The following is a 21,987-nucleotide window of genomic DNA, read 5'->3' on the forward strand; positions in this document are numbered from 1 at the left end:
CTAGCGCCTGTGAGTGGAAAAACCACCCTTGCAACTTTCGGCTGGCGAGCCGCCGGCCTCAGCGTCAGGAAGTATCGCGTGATATCGGGTATTACCATGTGCTTCACGGAACTGGACACATACGCCCATTCAGGAACCAGCTAACAAGGTAGCGATGGAGTTTTTCACACTATCGTCATGGCTGAGCCGGCAAAAGAGAAGCAGAAAACTAGGAAAGCGTTGTTGGAGGAACAGAGAAAGAGGAAACGGCAGATTGACCGAGAGAGGAGTCAGACACAAGTAAACATAGGAGCTGCCAAATATCTATTCCGAAGCTGTAGGGGGAGCTCTATAAAGAAACCTGTGAGCAAAAAGAGAGAAACAGCGAAGAAATGGCCAAAACTGCATAGCACCTCTTTAAATAATATCAAAAACATTGCTGAAAAATAATATAAACTCAATCCTCAACCTATGGAGAGCAGAGAAAATCCCAGCACCGATTCACCCTCATTAGAGCTCAGTACACACTGGTATAACATTAACCTGCTGCCTGGATCATATCACTCACAAGTGAGTTTCTTTGACACAGTGCATTTGAGAGACATCCACAATTAAAATGCATGTAAAACATTTGTCTGTAATAAGAAAAATGGTATTTGTCTGGTTCTGTTTCTGTTTTTTGTTTGTTTTGGAACACCTCTGCTTATGTGTTTTCAAGTTTTTTGTTTACGTTTTGCAAAGGGTGTTGGAAGACACTGGAAAGTTAAAATGTATAAAATAAAATATATTCAAAAACACTCAAGTGTCATTGTCAACCTCTCTCTTTTATTCAGACTGAGACTATGTGTCCCAGTTCACAGGCTGCATCCTCTGAAGGCCCACATTTGCAGACCAGCTGCTCCTTTCAGATGTCAAACCCAATGATGCATTCAGGCAGTCTGCGTCAATCCTGAAGTCAAACATTTTTAAGTTTGTACCGGTAGCTGCCCTCAAATGGCAAATGTTGTGAGTAGACAGTGACAAACTAGAACAAGTTTCGTACCACATGAGTTTAGGTAGCTCTGTTTCACAAGACAGACAACTACTAAACGGTGTTAAAGGGTGACAGTAAATACATCCATTTAACTTATTCTGTTGTCTTGCACCCAGGCTGCTATCAAGAACAAACAGTAGAGATGTAACAGTGTGTCTAGCTTCTATTAGCTATAGATTGCAGTGTTTTTTATTGATCTATTCCAGGTGCTGACCACCAAAACCAAAACACTGAGCAAACACTCAGATTTCTTAAAAGTAAAAAGATCTGAACCGACTACAAGGCAAATGAGTGAAACCAACGCTTGTTCGCCGCCGGAGAATGACTGGAATAAACATTCTCATGTTTTTGTTTGTTCCCACCGAACCCCCGGGGTCAAACACAACATATTTAACATTGTTTAACCCTCGTGTTGTCGTCCCGTTGACCAGGAAACTTTTTGTTTTTCTGGATCAAAATTTAAAATACAAACTTTTTTTACAACGTTTTGGTCGACTTTTTCAACACTTTTTTTTCCTCACTTTTCCTGATGTTTTTTTCACTTTAAAAAAAAAAATGTTGTCACTATTTCCAAAGTTTTTGTCGATTCTTTTCTGGGTTTTTTGACATTTTTGTTGTTTCCCTCCCCCCCATGTTTCTTTGGTTGAAAGAAAACCCAAATTTCTGATATAGAAACTTTTTGAAAATTGGTCAAATTTGACCCGAGGACAACAGGAGGGTTAATTTAGTAAATGAGTAGATGAGGATTGCCTGAATGCAACATTAAGAGTGATTCTGGAGAAAGATTGTTGACTCCACCTTTAAACAACGGAACAGCACAATGTTTTATGGGTTTAAAGGCCACAAATACACTGTACCTCTGGTTCTGGTCACAAATATTTAGGCCAAAGAAGGTAGCATTTCCCTGGTGCAGACTTTCAAATGGGAGGACATGCCTCTTTAGCCCCTTTGTGACAAATTTGATGAAGAAAAGGTCTTTTAATGATTCCGTCTATAGATGATGCTAAAAAGTTAATAAGCCTCTGAATGCCTCTACCATAGATGCATCATTTACTCTTAGTTACACATTGCAAGAGAAAACACCAATGCATACACCAGGGACTGGTTTACTGATTAATAAACCAAAGGAGAGGAAATAATCATTTAAATTTCAATCTTTGCTTGGAATGAACACTTGCTTTGTCTAGACAGGGCACACTATCACTCATACCTAAATTTAATTAAATTTAATTAACCTTAAGATAGAGTAAAGAATCCGTCCTTTGGTAGAAAAAATAGGATCAAATTATAATGGTATGATAGAAGCTTAACGATTGTGTATCTCAGTGTAAAAACAGTTCATTCCATCGGCTTTGACTGTATTTCTGGTCATGCCACTGAAGTAAGCAAGGTTTCAGATGCTGGGTTGTCTAGGTTTTGTTTTTCTGGCAGGGGATCATCAGCATCCAGGTCTATTGTGGACATGATAGCTGTTTTAAATCTCTGAGGGTTAGAGAAGGCAATATTTTAGGAACAAACCTTTTAGAAAACTTCATCTGGTCAGCTCAGGCACAAATAAAAAAAGAAAAAACAGTTACTTATTCACAAGTATTAGCCATAGCTCCAGCTCTGCACATAACACCCTAATATCTCCTCCCACATTAGTGTTATGACAGTACGGATACCAACTATTTGATGGTAGTCATTAAATCTGTTACACATATTCATGTCCCCCTGAGGCTGAATTGTTGATATTTTGTCGATCCCCTGTCTTTGCCTGTAGCATCACCACCAGGGCCATATTTTAATTTGTTCAACTCTTTTGTTTGTGACCAAATACTATATACTTTTTGTTTTGTGCTAATTAACAACATTGAGGGCTTGGAGCCAATGTTGGGCAAATATGAGCATTATATCAAATGAAAGCTGTCAGTGAGATATTTTCAGTGCCAAAAGTGAAAGTGAAATTATGACCCAAACATGTAGTGTGTGTGTGGTTTAACCTAGGATGGTAGAGAAGCATCTGAAGTATTATACACATGCTTCATCCATTTGTCTAAACGATGATACACATGCTTCATCCATTTGTCTAAACGATGATTCTTGTACTCACCTGAAGAAGTGAGCCTTTGTTGCTATAGATCTCTTGAATGGCTCCCAGTGGGATCCACACTATGGAGACCAGTGAGACACCCCAGCCCACTACTTCAGCCCACCCTGGGTATGTGTACTTTTCATAGTGAGCGGGAGTGTACTGGACAATGCTGGAGATCAGTATACACTATGTAGGGAAAAGGATAGTCTTAAAACTATATAAATTAACCATCATTATTAACATTATTATACATATAATCATCTCTGAACCTCACCAGCATCAAGAGAGGACAAAGCAGCAGCCAACAGAGACGAAAGTAGATGTTTGGAGTTTTTCCTTGCATCTTCTTGACCATTAAGCAGATACGTGGGACACCTGATGGAAAAAGACATAAGCTGATTAAACAATAGAGACTACTAATACAGATACAGATTTCCTTCTGTTGTGGATATGAAAGACGTTTAGAATTCAATTTAATAATAAACCAGCCACAGCAAGCGAGTTTGAATTTATGGACGTTATGTTACCAAAGATCCAGCAGACAGCGACAACTTCAAAGAAAGCCAGGAACACAAGGGAGACCACAGCGGTGTAGTGGTCCATCAGCTGAAACACATAGATTCCTCCCTGTGCAGGAAGGAGAAGCGAGAGAGAGGAAGATTAAGGCCAAATTACAACACTGTCACTTATGCTACAACTGTTACCACATGTAGGCTACCAAATATCGTCAGATATGTTTCTCTGAGAAGTAAAAGAGTTTTGCTGTACCTTGGTTACATGGGGAATTCCCAGAACAAAGCCAATGATGCACACAGCCAGGGCCAACAGCTCTTCTCTCTTTAGGAAACGCAGAACTTGGGGGCCAAACTCATCTTTTATGAACGTTATAGCCACCTCAACTGTGGCAAACTGTGGCACACAGAAAACACATACAGTGTTTTAACATAGTGGTCCCATTTACTGTGTAAAAAGTGGTTCCCTCTTGATTTGTCATGACTTTGAGACATCTTTGTTTGGGTTGCAATTGTGAGGCTGTGCAAAGAGCTAGGTAACCATGACGACAGAGGTGCGCATGAAAGGAGTTAAAATGCATGTTGGTTGTTTACGTCAAATGTCAGCAGCCAACAGCAAATGCTGGAAATGTAAACAGTGTATTATTCATATTAAATATGAGTGGTTTCAAATATGAATGTTTAGTATACAGATGAACATCAAATTATAACCATAACCAGGTCAACATTTTTATTTCTTCAATACTGTTTATGACCACATACCTGCAAATATATTTTATTTGGCTATTTTTAGGCAATGTGAACATGGTTCCACGCCAAACTAAGATGGTGAACATAAGCACTTAAACATTGTCATTGTAAGCATGTTAGCATGCATAGCACCGCTGTGTGTGTGTGTGTGTGTGTGCATACGTACAAGCTCACAGAGGCGTTAGCATGGCTGTAGACTCTTGTTATTTGGTCTGGTTGGATGGTGTGTTCTTTGTGTAAAGGGCAAAATGAGTGAAATATCAATCATGTAAAGTCACGCAAATATACTAAAACTATACTTGTACCAATATGTAGCCTAACTACAACATGAACTTCAGTGTATTCAGCTACATCAGTAATCAGCTCTTCAGATTTTGGAAAGGAGTACAATCATTCAATGTACCAGTAAAAATATACGGGGGGCGGGGAGGGGGTTGGGTCATAATCACTAATGCGCATTTATACATTTATGCTAGTTCGAGGTATACAGTCTGTTAGGGTTAGCAGCACTTTATTTACTTTAATCACTAATCATTTCCATGTCCATGACCAAAAGGTGGACACAGTTAGGTAACCAGTTACACAGAAATGTCAGTCTGAATGAGCACAGTTTTAAATGCTGGAAGAAAACTTCTGTAATTATTTTGATTACCTTGGTTGAGTTGAGTAATGAAAACATTTTGCCCTATTTCCCCACAAGTGTGCCTTCCTCCTGATAAACTGTCAGTCGGGTCATTGTGATTATGTAAGTGTTAGAGATGTTTACCTGGCTGTCCAGGCCCAGACACAGCAGCATAAAGAAGAACAGAGGGGCCCACAGCTGAAAGACAGGCATGGTGGAGAGGACTTCAGGGTACACAACAAACACCAAACCAGGACCTGAAACATGAAACAGTAAAGGTGTTGCTACAGATGTGCTGGTAGGAGGTCCTTGTTAATGTAATTTTGGACAGAGCCAGACTAGCTGTTACCACAAGTTTTCATGCTAAGCTAACCGGCTGCAGGCTTAGGCAAAATATTTACTGTACGAGCAATTTTTTCCAAAATGTCAACATATTCCTAAAAAGCCCAATTGCTACCGTACATCCAAAGAGGCTGTAGTTTAGTCTGGGGATCACTAAATTCATATTTATGTTCTCAATTGCAGCTGTGGCATAGCTTAAACCCAGGTTTTGTTTTGTAGAAACAAAATGCAACCAGGGGTCACTATATGTGGAGTTTAAAGATGCAGTAGGTAAGACTTATAAAACTAACTTTCTCTCATATTTGCTGAAACTGACCCTATTTTCCAGTAGAACTACATGAAGCAGGTAATTAAAAAAAAAAATCTGGCTCCTCTGGGACCACCTACAGCCTGTAGTGCGATTTGCAAAAATCCACAGCTCCCTGTTCAGATACACCAAATAGGGCTGGGGGGGTCTAACTGTGTGTCAATCACTGCTCATGCACACAAAGTCATTCTTCCTTGTGGGGGGAGGGGCTTAAGGAGACCGTTTTGGGCTTTAGCAAAAAAGGCGGAGGGACTGTGAAGTTGTTGATGTTAAAATGTTTTGGCTAAGTCCTGTATCTTCACAATCCTACCTTCAGCACCTTTAAATAAAGATTGTGTATAAAACCATGTATGTTGCAAAGTGGTGATCATGACTTATTGCTGAGGGAAATGAGAAAACTGAAGCCTGAAGCCAAATGTGTAGCAGTTGGGCTGAACCTTTTCTGAACAGTTTCTCATCAGTGAAATAGTAAGTGGCTAACATAACCAACAATATTTTGTTTGTCTTCACAACCACTTGTTTTTTCTGGTTGAACAGGCTACTGGGATGTTATTAGACCAGTTCATTTAGGCTAGGTGCCAGACATGAGGTGTTAAAGAACACCATGGGAACTATTTCATGAAAGGACAATGTGACAAGACCAAACAATACTTGTCTAAGTGATGTGACGTGTTTTTTTAGGCTACAACATTTTTTGTCACATACATATAGCTGCCGGTCCCCTGAACACACTGTAAAAAAACACGGTCTCTGTAGACAGCCTGGGCTCCACAAACAGCAACAAAAACAAACTGCGCCAACCTGCCCCATGAACCATAACAAACAGTGTTCCAGCCAATAACTGAGAAGAAGGAGTTGGTTGAGTCATGAATACGCATTGTGGAAGTAGCCTACGTGCTAACGCTGCTGCAGTGATGGCTCATAGTGTTGTCAAACTGACCGAAGAGCCGGTTAATTAACCCGACTCGTTTCACTGAGCCGGGAGAATCGAGTGCCATACGTCAATGAACCGACTCCCTCCTGTTTTTTTCTCTTACTTCATTCGTGCCGTTGCCATTATATATATGTCAATGGTGGGCCGTTGTGTAGCTGGTATTCTTCTGCTACTGTGTGTGTAGTAATCTAGCTCATTAGCGCCTCCACTGGACTGGAGTGTTGGTAGTAGAATCAATCAGGAAATGAGCTACCTAGACTCTATGCCGAACGAGACTGAATGTAACCGTGCAACCGGCCGGCCGCTCGACTCTAATGTAATCAAGCTGTGTCTTGGTTCTCGGCAAGTTTGAGTTATTAACCGAGCCTTCTTTCTGGAGCATCTTAGAGGATTGTGTTCACGGCAATTCACACATTATCGATGGGAAAGTACAGTAGGCCTACATCACATACAAATACACGTCATGTTATTTTGGTAGTTATGTTAAGTTAAATGTTAGAGAAGTGAATGTTGCTACATGGTAGCTAGGCTAGGCTGTCACAAGGAGACCGTGCACCAGGCTACTGAACGAGACCGTAAAGACCGTAACCGAGGGTACTGCATGAGTCTATATTCAAACAGGGTCTAGGTTCTCGGCAAGTTTGAGTTATCAACCGACAGCAGAAGCCTTTATTTCTCGTGCATCTTAGATGACTGTGTACATACAAATTAATAGATTACATTATTGATGGATATCACATACAAATGCACGTCATGTTATCTTAGGAGTTATGTTAAGTTAAATGTTTTTTACGTGATAGGTGCTGTCACCAGGAGACCGTGCACCAGACAACTGAACAAGACCGTAACCGTGGCTGATGCATGAGTCATGTAATCAAACGGATGTCTAGGTTCTCGGCAAGTTTGAGTTATCAACCGATAGCAGAAGCCTTTATGTCTCGTGCATTTAATAACTGTGTTCATGGAAATTCATATGCTACATTACCAAGGGGAAAGTATTAGTATTATAAATATCTTGATAGTTATGTAAAGTTAAACGCAATTGGGCCTGATCACAAACAACAATGAAAAGGCCTACTTGAAGGAAGTAGAGGACCTGATTTGCTTGTGTCAGGACAAAAACATACTCATGAATGTCAGCATGACCAAAGAGATGATAGCAAACATCACCAAGGGTCTGAACTTGGCGCTGCATACTGACTCAGTTGTGTGAAAGACAACGGTTTCACCTCAGACGCCTGCGGAAATTCCGGGTATCCCCTAGTCTGGCTATCACCAGACCAAGCTCAATCTTTTAAGATTTAACATTAGTCTGGGGATTCTGCTCTGTATTTTCTCAGCACAACAGGCATGATCAACGCGCATAGTTCAAATGACTCTGTATGCAATTGGATAGTCCTTCAACCAATCAGACCAACGATCCGGGTGACGTAGCAGCGACAGCGGCATCAACGGGTTGCTGCCATGGAGTGCTGCGCTTTGGTGGCCAGCTTGTTGAATGTAAAAACAAAAAGCTGCTTGGTCGCTTTTCTATTGTCATCGCGTTAAACCCGCCAATAGTGCACCAGGTGGATAAGCCAGTTTGATTGATTGGTTCCCGCAAATTTGTAACGGAAGCAGGACAGATAAATGTACAGGTTTCCAGCCTGAGCTACAGCAGATTGGGCTGGGTTTACCCAGTCTAGGTATCCCCTCAAATACTGAGCAATTTCTACCCATGCCTCATTGAGAGATTCCTGACCAGAAACATCATTCCAGCAAAGAGTGGTTCGTTCGGCTGAACACACAATAGGCGGTGCCCTACCCTGCCTAAAAGATATTTACGCCAGGCACTGCAAGAAAAAGGCTAGAAGAATAATTAAAGATCCAAACCACCCAGGTAACAGCCTTTTCTCCCTGTTAAGGTCAGGTAGAAGGTCCCGGATACACCAGGCCAGCACTCAGAGACTCAGGAGGAGCTTCTACCCTCAAGCCACTAGGATCCCTCCCTCCCCCCCACACACACATTCTGCTTTATGATGATGAATGAAGTTGAAGGAACTGATGGGATCACATTTCACTGGAATTCTACCCCGTACGATTCCATGTGAAAAATTTGATTTATTGATTGATTGATTGAATGATTGATTTAAATGTGTTGCTTTTCAAAAGATGCAGGAGGTCAGGTGACTGACCAATGAAAAAAACATGTTTTCAAATTTCAGGAAGGTAAGATCACGAGAAGCTGACAGAGAAAAGAAAAACAGCTGACAGGGATACAGTGTTTTAGACAGACCAAAGTGCTTTACAGAGCTAGCATAAAAAAACATAAAACCAGCAAGACAGAGCGTAAAACACATAATAAAAACAACAAGGCTAAGAGCAACCTTAAAACACTGACTCAAATATACAAAAGAACGACAACTCAAATAGGAAATCAATATGCTAATGAGAATAAGTAGGTTTTTACCAACGACTTGAAGATAGCGAGGTTGGGGGCTGTTCTAATCTCTAGAGGCAGGCTGTTCCACAGACGAGGCCCTGCCACCACAAAAGCCCGCTCCCCTCTCCGCTTTAGTCTGGCACGAGGGGCTACCAGCAGAACCTGGTCGTGTGATCTTAGGCTTCTGGTAGGAGTGTACGAATGAATGAGTTTGGATAGGTAAACGGGAGCTAAGTTATGTAGAGATTTGAAGACAAAGAGCAGGATTTTGAAATCTATTCGCTGTCGAACGGGCAACCAGTGTAGAGATTTGAGGATAGGGGTGATATGGTCATATTTGCGACAGTTAAAAATAAGTCTGGCCGCAGCATTTTGAACTAACTGAAGACGGGCAATTTGGGAGCTAGATATACCACAGTAAAGTGAATTGCAGTAATCTAGCCGGCACGTGATGAACGCATGAACCGCCGTTTCCAGAGTTCTCGCGGTGAGAAAGCCTTTGATTTTAGACAATAGGCGAAGTTGGAAGAAACCGGAACTGATTACCGATGAAATATGTTTATCAAATTTTAACAGGGGCTGAAGACAAGTTTTCTCTGAATAATGCATTACTTAACTGACAAAGCTCTTGCTCCGATGTTATTTGAGCATTTGCTTACCGAAGCCAAAACTCACTTTTGTCCATTTAAGTAACCTAAAACCCTCTCGTCTCAACTTACTTGCTGATTCAGACATTTGGCATCTTTGGTTAAGTGATTTACATGTCATTACAGTACGTACACACTCACACACACAAATACAGGTTGTGTTCATGTTGCAGTTACATATGGCTATAATTCATAACAGCTACTTAAAGGGGTACTGTAGCAATTTAGTAATGCTGTAAGAGTAAAATAAACAAGAGACAGGTTAAAAATTGAAGCAGAAAAGGCAGGGATATCCTGACTTTTAGTCTCTAGCATGAGTCAAGCTCCAAAAACACTGCATTCTAAAATTCCCAAAATGCAACTTAATAACGTCTTTCATTAGACTTTCCTTCCCTCCTAAACGTCCACTTCTTACATTGTAATGCAGGCTTTAGTCTAATGACATCATCAGAGTATTCTTATTTTTTTTTCCTTATAAAGCTTCTCCACAGCCACATAAGACATTATACAACAGGCTAAGTAGAGTAAACTGAACTTCATGTTTAAAATCAGTGGTGTGCCACAAATTGTAGACTACTAAATATTCCTGAGTGACGTGCACATTTAAAATATTCAAAACAGATGTGCACATGTTGAAATCTGAGAGAGAGAAAAAAAAAGGCTCTAAGAGTTTGGGATCTATTTGTATCTCCATCTGTATTTCTGTAACACCCTGACATCACATCAAGTCTAATTAAAACAAAGTTTTGAGACTGTGGTGCGATGGTCTTTTGGTCTTTCCAGGCTTGATGCTTACCATCTGTAGCTATGTTGTCCACTGGGAGGTTATGTATATGAGCCATGTAGCCAATAGCTGAGAAGATCACAAAGCCAGCCAGGATACTAGTGAATGAGTTGGTAAATGATACAATTAAAGCATCCCTGGGAGAGAAGGAGGAATAAATAAACAATGTTAGGACAGTTACAGTATCCAAGAAACTCAGGGAAACAAAGGTACTACATTATGAAGCAGCCATTTGATCATTAAGACAGCTGTTTTACATTTTTGTTGTACTGTATCAACAAGCTCTCACTTGGTCAGAAATGATTGGTAAAAAGTGGCTCAAGCAGGTAAATAATGGTATGTTTTCTAAATCCCACAGAGGAGCCTATAGGCCTCCATATACTGTATTAAAACACCCATCTTGTTCTAAAGAAAACTAGTAATTCTTAATTTCCTGTCAAACTTTCTTCATTTCTCCCTGGTCCCTCCCATGCGGATGGTATTAAGCTAAGCTTTCCCGATCATACAACTTTTTTTTAAATTTGTATTCTGTAGTCCTTTTCCTCTTTTGCTGTTTCTCTGCAAACTCTTCTTATTGATAACTCCTGGCCCGGCCGCTGACTCCCCCCTGTCCCTCCACCCCCATCACGTGCTTGCACGCGCCACCTGGTACCGATTGGCTGAAACAGTGTTGTTTGGCTCAAGATATTCATAGTCAAAGACAGTACAATTTTCCACACCGAAAGTATCTTTAAAAGTAAATCTTTACCTAAGAATGTTGTTGTTGAACTTGTTGTAACTAGCCATCGAAATCATGGAGCCAAATGCTATTCCAATGGAGTTAAACACCTGGGCAGCTGCATTAACCCAAACCTAGAATGGAGATAAAGGAGAGCATGAGGATTCATTTCAGTGTAGTTTCATTTAATTTAGTTTTTGAGGCCCTGGAAACCTATTTTCTCAACTAGCTATTAACTCTGTATGATGGGGTCTTCCAAGAATTTGAGCAGTGTTTTTTTAAATGTGTGCGATTGCACATTTAGTAATGAATACATTGTAAAGGGATCAACATAATCAAGTACAAAGGAAGTTTTAACCTGATTGCATGTGTCTGGTCAAATGAATCTATTACAACATATTACATAAATATTTAATGTTAGAAATAGACCTTTTAAATGTATGTCTGTTATATCTGCTGTTTCCATTTAGAGTACTAAACCTATGTTTAGAAAGTATCCGGTTTATTTTTTCTTGTGATGTTAATAGGTCAAGAAAGACACAGCAGTAGCTACCAGACTATTCTGAGAGATTTCCAGCTCCTTCTTTGGATCTAGTTTAGCTTTTTGTCCTGAAATTTTGTTCTGGCAGCTGTGCCTAAAATCTTCAAAGCCGAGTATTTCAATTGTAATCTAAGTTCATTGCTGCAATCATATGGCGGTAATGACCTCTTCCCCTCTCCCTGGTGCAGTTCTTGCTTTTGCTTAGTTGAAGGTTGAGCAAACATAAAAGCCTACTCTCTGAAAAGAAAGGATTCAATTTTAAGAAAATGAATGATATTTGCATTAAATTCCTCACTCTCTGAAAGTCAGACAAGTTACATATAAATGTAATACCGTATGAGATAATAATTAAACTAAAAGTTGGATTCAACTATCTTATGCAAATGTATAACTAAAGTCTTAACAGAGACTCACCTTTACTTCAAACAGTTTGCCCCAGACAGGTGTCACAAAGTAGAGGATACCATTCTTGGCGCCAGGAAGCTGCACATTATTAATGAGCAGGGCAAACAGAATGAAGTACGGAAATATAGCGGTGAAATACACAACCTGTGTGACACAAACAGTGAGAAGCAGAAATTGATTAATGTGTGCGTTTCTTGTGTAGCTGGGGTTGCAACAGTTGAGCTACTGCCCCACCAGTGCGGATGATTTGTGTTTTGGTTGCTCAAGAAAATATCACAAGGTTATCTTATCAAGTCAGGTCAAAACTTTCTTGTTGATAAATTACTGTACAGTTTATCACATAAAATTGTATTAAAAATTGCATGTTGCTAGGATACCCAATTCCAAAGCTTTTCTCATTTCTCATTTTCTGTCCTGATTCTGAGTTGGCTGAGCAAAACATGTTTGTTTTGCATCTGAAGCTTGTCTTGTGTGTTTTACACTATATGTATCTACTTCCTGAGCAAGCAACATAAGTATCCCACTTGGAAAAGAAATAACACATTACGTAGGATATGGTGCATAAAACGTGTATGGTACAAACACAGAGTTACAAACTTATTATTTTAGATGTCATTCTGAGAAAAAAATGCTTACAGACGATAAACTATAAACTATAAACCGAACATTAACTGTGACAAAATGTCAGGACAGAAGGTTTTTAAACAATTAAATTAAAGAATGGGGCCAGCACAACATTAAGCATAATCAATAATCCCCTATATGCAAAAAAACATCTTCTGACCTTTCCAGTGGATTTGACTCCTTTAAATATGCATAAATACACAATGACCCAGGAAATAATGAGATAGCCAAAAAGTTCCCAGCGTACACCACCAACGTCTTCAATACCACTGGTTTTCTGAAGAAGTCTGTGACTGTAAAAAAAGGAAAAAGAAGTGTGTAAATACAAATAGCAAGGGATTCCCAATATTGTATCCTCAAAGCCCCTGAAAATCTAAACTTTAAGAAAACTAAAACATACTAAGTTATATTTATTAAGAGTTTCACAATCAAAGCTCAGCTAATTTGCCTAATCAAGACTGTGTGGGTAAGGTTTGGTCACATTTAATTCACAGACAACCGTACAACTTTCAACAAATGTTCATTAGGGGTGGGAATCACCAGATGCCTCACGATGCGATATTATCACGATACTTATGTCACGATACGATATTATTGCAATTTTAAACATATTGCAATATTCTGCGATATATTACAATTTACCTTTACACCAACTTCAAATTTTTCCCAATTTCAAATGATGTCCCCAGAAGGAAACTTTGTCAACATCTGTTTTATTTAAATAGATAAATGTCTCTGTTTGTTCATCACACTTTAATTTTATTGCTGCAAAATGGGATTGTCAAGCAGACAAACTTACCAAGACATATAATAATAGATCGATCCTTGGCGTCTGTGTATCGATACAGTATTGCCATGGAAAATATCGCAATACTATGCTCTATTGATCGATCATTACTTTTATTCAGACAAAAACAAATACAAAAATCTGTCATGTAAGATAACCAAAACAGACAGAAAAGTGTTTTAATGTTAGACCCACATCGCTTCATAGTAAGAAGATAATTAAGAAAAAAAGGTTTTCAGGGTCTTTAAGAAAAACACCACAGGATTTTAATGAGGGCTGCTTCCTCCGGTAAATGTATCAGTGTTTCCTCTATGTTGATTTGACCGTGGCGGCCCCCCACGGCAACATTTCTGCCCCCCACGGTATCAGAAATAGGGCTGCATTGTTAGAGTGCATGTCGGAGAATAGCGCGGACACATGAGGATAACTAGCCAGTTGAGGTGGTGTGTGTACGTCCTTGAGAACCGTAAGTCGTATAACTTATGTTGTCAGTTCATTTAAGCCTGGTCTTGCAAATTTAAATTAACTGGTGATTTTCATTGTTTGTATTCTTCACCTGCTAGCTAAATTACATGTAGCTGTTGATTCAATATATAATAGCGATTGCTGAACGCCCTCGCCCACGTTTGTATTTTAGGTGCATTATTTACATGCTGAAGTAGTTACACTGCATTAAGATAATGTAATTAATAGTGGGTTTATTGTTATTTGCTACAGAATGCTTAGCCTATATGTCAAGCTCAAAGTTGGCCTATATAGTAACTCAAAAAATACAGTTCAATCACAACTGAAAATATGCCTCATTGTGTGTGAATAGAGGTGAATAAATATGGGGGAGTACAGACCTGTATTCGGACCTGCCCCCACTGCTAAAAATAATCCTAAAGGAAACACTGTATCAACATGAAAAAACAGCTGGAGTAGTGCCATAAAAAGTGTAAATATATTGATAGAGTATATTTCTGCAGTTGAAAATGCAATGAACTATTCTTACTCAAAGAACTGTTGGCTGGCAGACTGCAGGTGGGTAGTGTTGCCGGGGAAACCACTGGAACAGTTTCCGACAGCATTCCAGGTGTTGTTGCAGGAATTCCAGGGGAGGGTCGCTCCGAACGAGTTGAAAAAATAGAAAAGTGCCCAGCTAATGAGCACATTGTAGTACGTGGAGAACACGAAAGAGATAACAACTGTGGCCAGACCAACACCTGCAGAGTGACACATAGGGAGGGAGGACACAAAGTGAGAGATGAGTCTGCAGAAAATATGCCATCTGTGGGGAAGAAGTTGTACACATTACTTCTTAAAACTGTCATCTTTCACTCCATATTGTGCAGTGAAGTGAAAATGATTTGGACCCTGGATTAAAGTTATGGGTACAGCCTACATCTCACATAAAGATAGACAACAGAGAAGAGCCAATATCAGGGGTTAATCTCTGGTCAGTGGTGGCCAAAAGGAAGTCAAGCAAACTCGGCCACAAATAAAAGGCATTCCTGGAGCCATGGCTCCTGACCAAATGGGTGGGATCAAAGTCCTCCCACAGATGTAAACTATTCAGTCTTTTAACACCTGTGGTTCTTAGCTGTGCATCAGATTTCAGTTTGGGGTGTGTGTACCATAGGTGTGTTTCTATTTGTTCACCTGTCTCCTCAAATAATTCCAAACAAAGACTCAGCTAAAGAGCGTGGCCTATAATTATTTTGCTTAACATCATGTCAGTACGGTGTGGACAAGGATAGCTAACTCTGACTAATTTTAAATACAGAAAAGCCACCAATGAAGTATCCTCCAAAAACCTGTTATTTACTATATGTAAATACTACTTTTTATACTATCCGACACAAACGAAAACATTAGTTTTATATTCTGATATCACTTATTGCAATAGTTTGACATTTGGGGAAATATTCTTGTTTACTGACTTGCTGAGAGTTACATGAGTAGCATCGATCTTCTCATCTAAAGTAGCTCTCAGCAAGAAAACAAATTAGCACATTTTCAAGAATGTCAAAAACAATTCTAATTCTAAATTACTATTCTTGATCTTTTGCATCGTGTTATCATTGCCGCCTTTGTTTATCTTTGTCATTTGAGAATAACACTAACGGCAACACTGTCTTTGAAGGAAATGGCCCTCTGTTTTTTAGCAGTATATAAAAACGTAGCCTCCTGAAAACATATTTTCTACTCGCTGTAGACTGGAATGCCATGCTCTACTGGATCCAGTGTGACTATCTGAAAAAATGGAAGGAGAGGCAGTTGAAAAACAGTTCTGTGTCATCATAACAAGAACCAAAGGAAACCCCCTCTGAGCTCTAGGATCAGCTAGAACCACTTTGTAAGCGCTCCTTTCTTTGTCATTGGCTGTTTGCCTCTTTTACTCTACACATCTAGCTTACATGGCTGACTGCTCCACTGGTACACCAGACACAATGGTGAAGTCATTTCAAACTGCAAAAACACATCAAACTCAAAAACAAGGTAGTTAAAGCTATCCTTGCCTGTTTCCTCTTTATAAGTGTATTACCATGTCATGCCTCACCTGTCCCCTACATGCCCCCACAAATGAGACATTAAACAAATCAGTGGCAGACAATGTAACCAATTAAAATCATACGTATATGCTGTGATTAAGCATACTGCAGTAAATTAGACTTGTGTTGATTTGTGATAGATATTTGTGGGCATCACGGATCACAAATATATATCACAGCAAACTGCGATTGTTGCACATGGAAATCATTCAAAAGAACATACAGAACAATCTACCTGCTTTTGGCCCTTGTTTAGCACAGAGCATTAACCAGGAAGAAATGAGCGATAAATCAAGTGAAGGACCCATACGTTTTGACCGGGTAGATTATCTCTGTCTTTAAAGAGATAAGAAAACTATGGAGAAACATTTCAAGTTAGAACAAGACACACAGCATTTTCAATTCAATCAAAGTGTGGATTGTTGATGGCTGGGCCCTTGCTTATCTGCCGGGTGACTGCCAGTGCTTGGTGGGTCCACACATTTCACTTCATTCATCATGTTTGATTTAGAATTTTGCAAATACCTCCTGGCATGTATGATTTTAAGCACTGCTTTTAAAACAAACTACCCATTATACTGATTCACATGATTTGCCTGATGTTTACAATTTGTTTTAAGAACTGATGTAGACTTAAATGACCCATCATTCAGCTCAATCACATTTCAGGATATTCAGTTGATGATTCAGTTGAGTCAATAATTTCTTTCTTACTGATATACATTTACATGTTTCAAGATAAAGATGTCAAAACAATACAGCAGTGATTGAAATGTTCACTTGACAAGTTCCCATCCATCAACATGTGAAAACAATCATTTATCAGACAGAAAATTACATATTTTATTTAAAAAAGAAAATTGTAACCACTCCAACAATGTTGCACAGTCCTTTAAAGTGATCATTTAAATAATAGAAAATGTTAAAATGTTTAGTCTGGATATGGATGCAGATCTGCATTGAATATACAGACACAGATAAACCTGGTGTGCCAGATACTTTCATTTAATTAAGTGTAGTGGGTAATGACAAATTTGTGAAATTTGTTTATTTAATGAATATTTATTTAATATTAAGAAATTAAGAACTCATTCCCGGTTTCGCAGTACAAAACAATTCACTTGCTTCTTGACACATAGCCTAAGTTTCACCAAATATCTGTGAAATCTGTTTTTTGTTCTTGAGTTATCCCAGTTTTTCCCACACTTAGACTAATTTGTGGCGGTGCGCCATACAATCAACACCGGCCGCCACATATTATATATATATTCTTTTTTTTCTTCTTTTTTTTGTAACTATATTTAAAACATGCAGCATATTCGTTCAGCTGCATTTCTGGCGAAATTCACAAGTTCACGAAAGGTTGGTCTCTCGTGAACACCTTTACACAATCAGACATTAAAAAGTGCTATAAAAATATTTTATATTCTGAATACAATATTGTCATATTGTCAGTGTGTTAATGTTGGAGTCCCGACCCGACTCTTAGCAAACAAGCGATTGGGCCTGCTTTAGAAAGTTAACTAGTTGCAAGTTTGCGGTAAAATGCAGTTGGGTTGTCGCGGTCAAAACACTATATGTAGCAGCTGTGAATCAAATAAACTTATTATAAATAATGTTATGTCATTTTCCGTGACTGAAAAAGTGTTGAGGATGAGGACCAGCCTGAACCGGAGGTATCAGTCTGAAACAGAGCTGAACAGTCCGACCAGTGTAATTAGTCTGACACAACCAGGCCACAAATTGCTTTCTAATCTGTGGGAAACACTGTATCCAAACAAATAGAAACACAATCAGGACCAAAAACATGACGTCATTGGCAGACCTAAAATAGTCACATAAGTATAATATAATTTGCTGTATTTTATGCTGTGCAGGACACAACAACTTTAAACTCTTCTCAACTGAAGTGAAGGGCTTTATACATGAAGACAAGGAGAACATTAGCAGATCAGAGGATTGTCCTGTTTGGTGGGGCGCACTAGTTATAAGGAGGTTATGTTTTCGGCTCTGTTTGTCTGTTTGTTGGTTTCTTTATTTGATCATTTGTTAGAAGGATTCGTAAAAACTACTGGCCAGATTTTGAATGAAACTTGGTGGAGGAACCTATTACATTTTGGAGCAGATCTGAACCACAGAGCAGATACACAATATATGTTTCACCTTTGTAAACATTGTGCATAACATTTGTGCTGCATTCATGTGGTGTCAGAATAATATAATATACAAAATATAATATTTTCACTTGTTATTATTAAATACATGGAAATGTGTCCACCTCTAAGGAAATAATCTGGATTAAACGATAGGACTATTCTGTTTATACAGTTTATAAATCCGAGGCCTTGTCCTCTCCATGAAAAATCTAGTTCAAAAGCGTTGAGCTCTTTGTGTACATACTGTACTGATCAACTGGGATTTCTGGGATTGATGGTTAATTATTCACTTTTGTGGGAGGTAATTTAGTCAACAATGGATTAAAGAAACACCTTTTTGGTAAAATAAATAAATTACTGTTCATTTTTTTTTATTTTAAATAATTACAGTTACCACTCTCAAAAATGTAGATACGTGAACTCTAATTCCCGGACATATGTTTATAAGGTCTGGGCATGTGCCAGACTTTGCATACATACTTTCAAAGCAACAACAGCAAAAACCTTGTCTCTTTGCAAAATGTGAAAATTATCATCAGATGTTCATCCCGTCACATGAGAGGGGCCTCTGGTCTGGAGAGTCACTCACCTTTCAACAAGGGACAGATTTTAGCGAGAGCATGCACTGGCCCTAGACGAGTGTACTGCCCAATAGAAAACTCCATGAAGAGCAGAGGCATGCCACACAGGAGCACCATGGTGAGATAAGGGATCATGAAGGCACCTGAATCAGAAGAACAGAAAAGAACAGTGGGTGGCTGATTATACTGCTATCTCCTGATTATATACAGTATAATGGTGCCTTGTGAGATACGGTAACCGCTGTGACATTGTTTAGATAAAGCATACTGCTTCTAAATGGATTCGCCATAAGTGCAGGAGGATGAAGAATGGGTGTGGGAGGTCGAGAAAGAGGGAGAAGAAGCTGAAAATAGAGGGATGGACATCATTTTGCAGTGAGCTGACCCCCCCCCCCGCACACACACACACACACACACACACACACACACACACACACACCTTAAAATAAACAACAAAGTTATTTCAGTTCAGTGAAAATGAAGGCTATCATGGGCGGAAGCTCTTGTTTAACAACAGCCGCATACATGCTGTGCCAAATTGTGCCGAGTCATGGTTACAAAACAGATGATGTTGTTACATGACTGAGAGACAAAATGTACTTGCATAATGTGTCACAGAATGATTGTTAATTAACATACAGTTACCAAAACTCTAACATCCCAACTGTCAGTGTGTGTTTGTAATTAGTATCCATCAGCTGAAGAGAACATAGTTTACCTCCACATAAAATGTGGCAATTTTCATATCTTTCCTTTACTTTCCCACAGTCCAAAGACACGCACGTGAACAGAGGGGTGACTCTAAAATTACCAGAAGGTGTGAATGTCTCCATCTGTATGTGTTAGCTCTATGACAGACTTGAAAACCTTAGGCTAATGGAAAGTAAGGGTGTTCCCTCTTAGTCGATTAGTCGACTAATCGGTTGTTTTGGTCTTAGTCAACTTAGATTTCTTTAGTTGATTAGTCATGTTTTATGCTTTTTTCATGCTGAATGACTTATTTCCAAGAAACGTACGAGCACATCTCTGATAAACACAAGAATTAAAGTGGTGCTTTTGCATGACTCTTTGTGGAGAAACTCAGATTTACAGATCTGTCGATTAAATCAACTAATCGATTAGTCGATACAATTGAATGAGTGTTAGTCGGCTAACAGTTTCTTCAGTCGAGCACAGCCCTAGTGGAAAAGCATTGTAAATCTTGAGATCCAGCCTATTTAGATCCTTTACTTAAGACAAAAATATAAACAGCACACTATAAAGTAACACTCCATTACAAGTAAAAATCCTGCATTGAAAATGTCACTTGTAAATATACGCGAAACTCAAAAGTATTACAGTATCACAAAATGTTCCTTAAGTTTTAAAAGCTCATGTTTAATAAATCTTTGTTTTTAACCACGCTAGCAGCACGGCTCTGGAGATGGCATTGTTGCTCGGCCAGTTGCAGTGGTGGAAGAAGTACTCAGATCTTTACTAAATTAAAAGTGCCAATACCAAAGTGTGGACATACTGTGTTGCAAGTTAGTAAAAGTCCTGCATTCACATTTTTACTTAAATAAAATTACTAAAGTATGAGCATCAAAATATACTTAAAGTATCAAAAGTAAAAATATTAATTTTGGTGTATATCCCATTTCTGAATTTAAGCTTATTGTACTCTTTTGTTTGTAGTACGGTATTTCCTCAATGCATCGATTTTCACAGAGGAACCCCCTGCCCACTCTCACACCATATTTGGGTTCAATCAGAGCTTGCATTATGAAATTACTTGAGTGCCGGTGTATCATCTCCCATTCGGCCTGGCTTTAGTGTGCACTTCTTTTCACTTCATGGGTTGTGTCACACTATCTGGGGTATAGGGGTATCTAAAAAACTAAAGCACTTTTAAAAGTGTGTAGGGGATAGACTTGCTACACAGCTTGAGCGACGAATCTTTCCTTACAGTCTATACAGTTGTTATGACACTGGTTACGACTGAGACTATTGTTCTATGAAAAAGCATTCATCTAGCTCTTATCAGTCATCCTGAATGTGACTGTTCTCTGTGCTTATTCATCCCAACAAGCTAAATCATTCTGAACAGGGCAGTCAGAATAGTAGTCAGTCAAAACTTGATGACGTTCTTTGACATATTATTATTACATGATCATTATGTTCATGAATTACTGTAGTTTTATACACTGAGAGGCCATTTTATTAGGTACACCTGTTTAATTAACATTAATACAAACAGCTCAGCCATAGATTCTACTTTTTATAAAATGTGTAGTATTTTTGGTGACATTGTCAGAAATGTGTAAATTAAACTAGCCTATATGTTTATTAATGAGGTCATAGTTAAAAGTAGTGATGTACTGGACTACATTATATTGAAAGTTTTTCCCCCCACATTTACATACACGAGGAGGGTGGGGCAGAATATTAGAAACACCTCTGAATTTTGGTGGTTACACAACAGCAACTCTCACGCAGCCTATGCAAAACAGAAGGCTATTTCACTGTAGCCTATATACATTTGTATATCATTTGTATCCCTGAAGAAGTCCATCCCTGCTCAGGTTATCTTGCAGGCCAGGGTTATTACAGCCAACTTCTTTGACCTCAGTCTTACCTCCACCGCTGCTGTAGCACAGGTAGGGGAACCTCCAGATATTGCCCAGTCCCACCGCGTACCCCACCGATGCCAAGATGAACTCCAGCCGCCCACTCCATGTGGGTCTCGGAGTCTCTGCAGCCACTGTCTTCTTCTCGGATATCGCGTTGAGGTCTAAGGGTCTCAGAGCATAATCTTTCTCATCAGAGGGTATTTTTAAATTTTCGGCACTGACCTCCATTGTGGCTTAGCGATGATTAAGCAAAGGTTTTAGTTATCACAATTGACAGTGCTGCGCTACACTGTAGTCTATCATACATCCGAAAAATAACAAATCACGTTAAAGTTAGACCGAACCACGTTTAATGAGCCCTGACGAGTAAATTATCCCCCAAGTAAAAACTCTCTGTGGTGGTCTAATGTTACTCAGACCCACAATGTACTTCCTGAACGTCTGGTTACTTAATAATGATTAGCGATTTTTAATCAAAGCCTATTATATGCGCCTTTAAAGGCAGTAAGGATAGCTACAACACAATGACCGGTAACACGCACGTGCACCGCGTTTGTTCTCCATTTAGCCAACTCAGTCTTGTGTAATGTAACCTAAGTGCAAAAATACGTTTCCATCCATGTTGC

General features: G+C 39.2%; 1 protein-coding gene across 2 annotated transcripts; it reads right to left on the reverse strand.

Moving 5' to 3' along the window:
• Positions 1–1,666: 1,666 nt before the first annotated feature.
• Positions 1,667–21,987, reverse strand: si:ch211-225b11.1 (sodium- and chloride-dependent GABA transporter ine). 2 transcript variants are annotated; one of them, XM_028579072.1, is made up of 13 exons: positions 21,367–21,987; positions 18,761–18,895; positions 14,476–14,686; positions 12,855–12,987; positions 12,080–12,214; positions 11,155–11,258; positions 10,419–10,543; positions 5,115–5,227; positions 3,855–3,995; positions 3,614–3,713; positions 3,361–3,461; positions 3,105–3,272; positions 1,667–2,494 (listed from the first exon to the last, which is right to left on the reverse strand). In XM_028579072.1, the coding sequence occupies exons 1-13, from the start codon at positions 21,587–21,589 to the stop codon at positions 2,381–2,383; spliced, it is 1,803 nt and encodes a 600-aa protein (XP_028434873.1). In that variant the 5' UTR covers positions 21,590–21,987; the 3' UTR covers positions 1,667–2,380. The 2 variants fall into 2 exon arrangements, with proteins under 2 accessions (XP_028434873.1, XP_028434874.1); XM_028579073.1 differs by lacking the exons at positions 18,761–18,895; positions 21,367–21,987 and adding an exon at positions 16,251–16,981.

This window comes from Perca flavescens, chromosome 5, assembly GCF_004354835.1.
Source record: "Perca flavescens isolate YP-PL-M2 chromosome 5, PFLA_1.0, whole genome shotgun sequence".
Taxonomy (NCBI): Eukaryota; Metazoa; Chordata; class Actinopteri; order Perciformes; family Percidae; genus Perca; species Perca flavescens.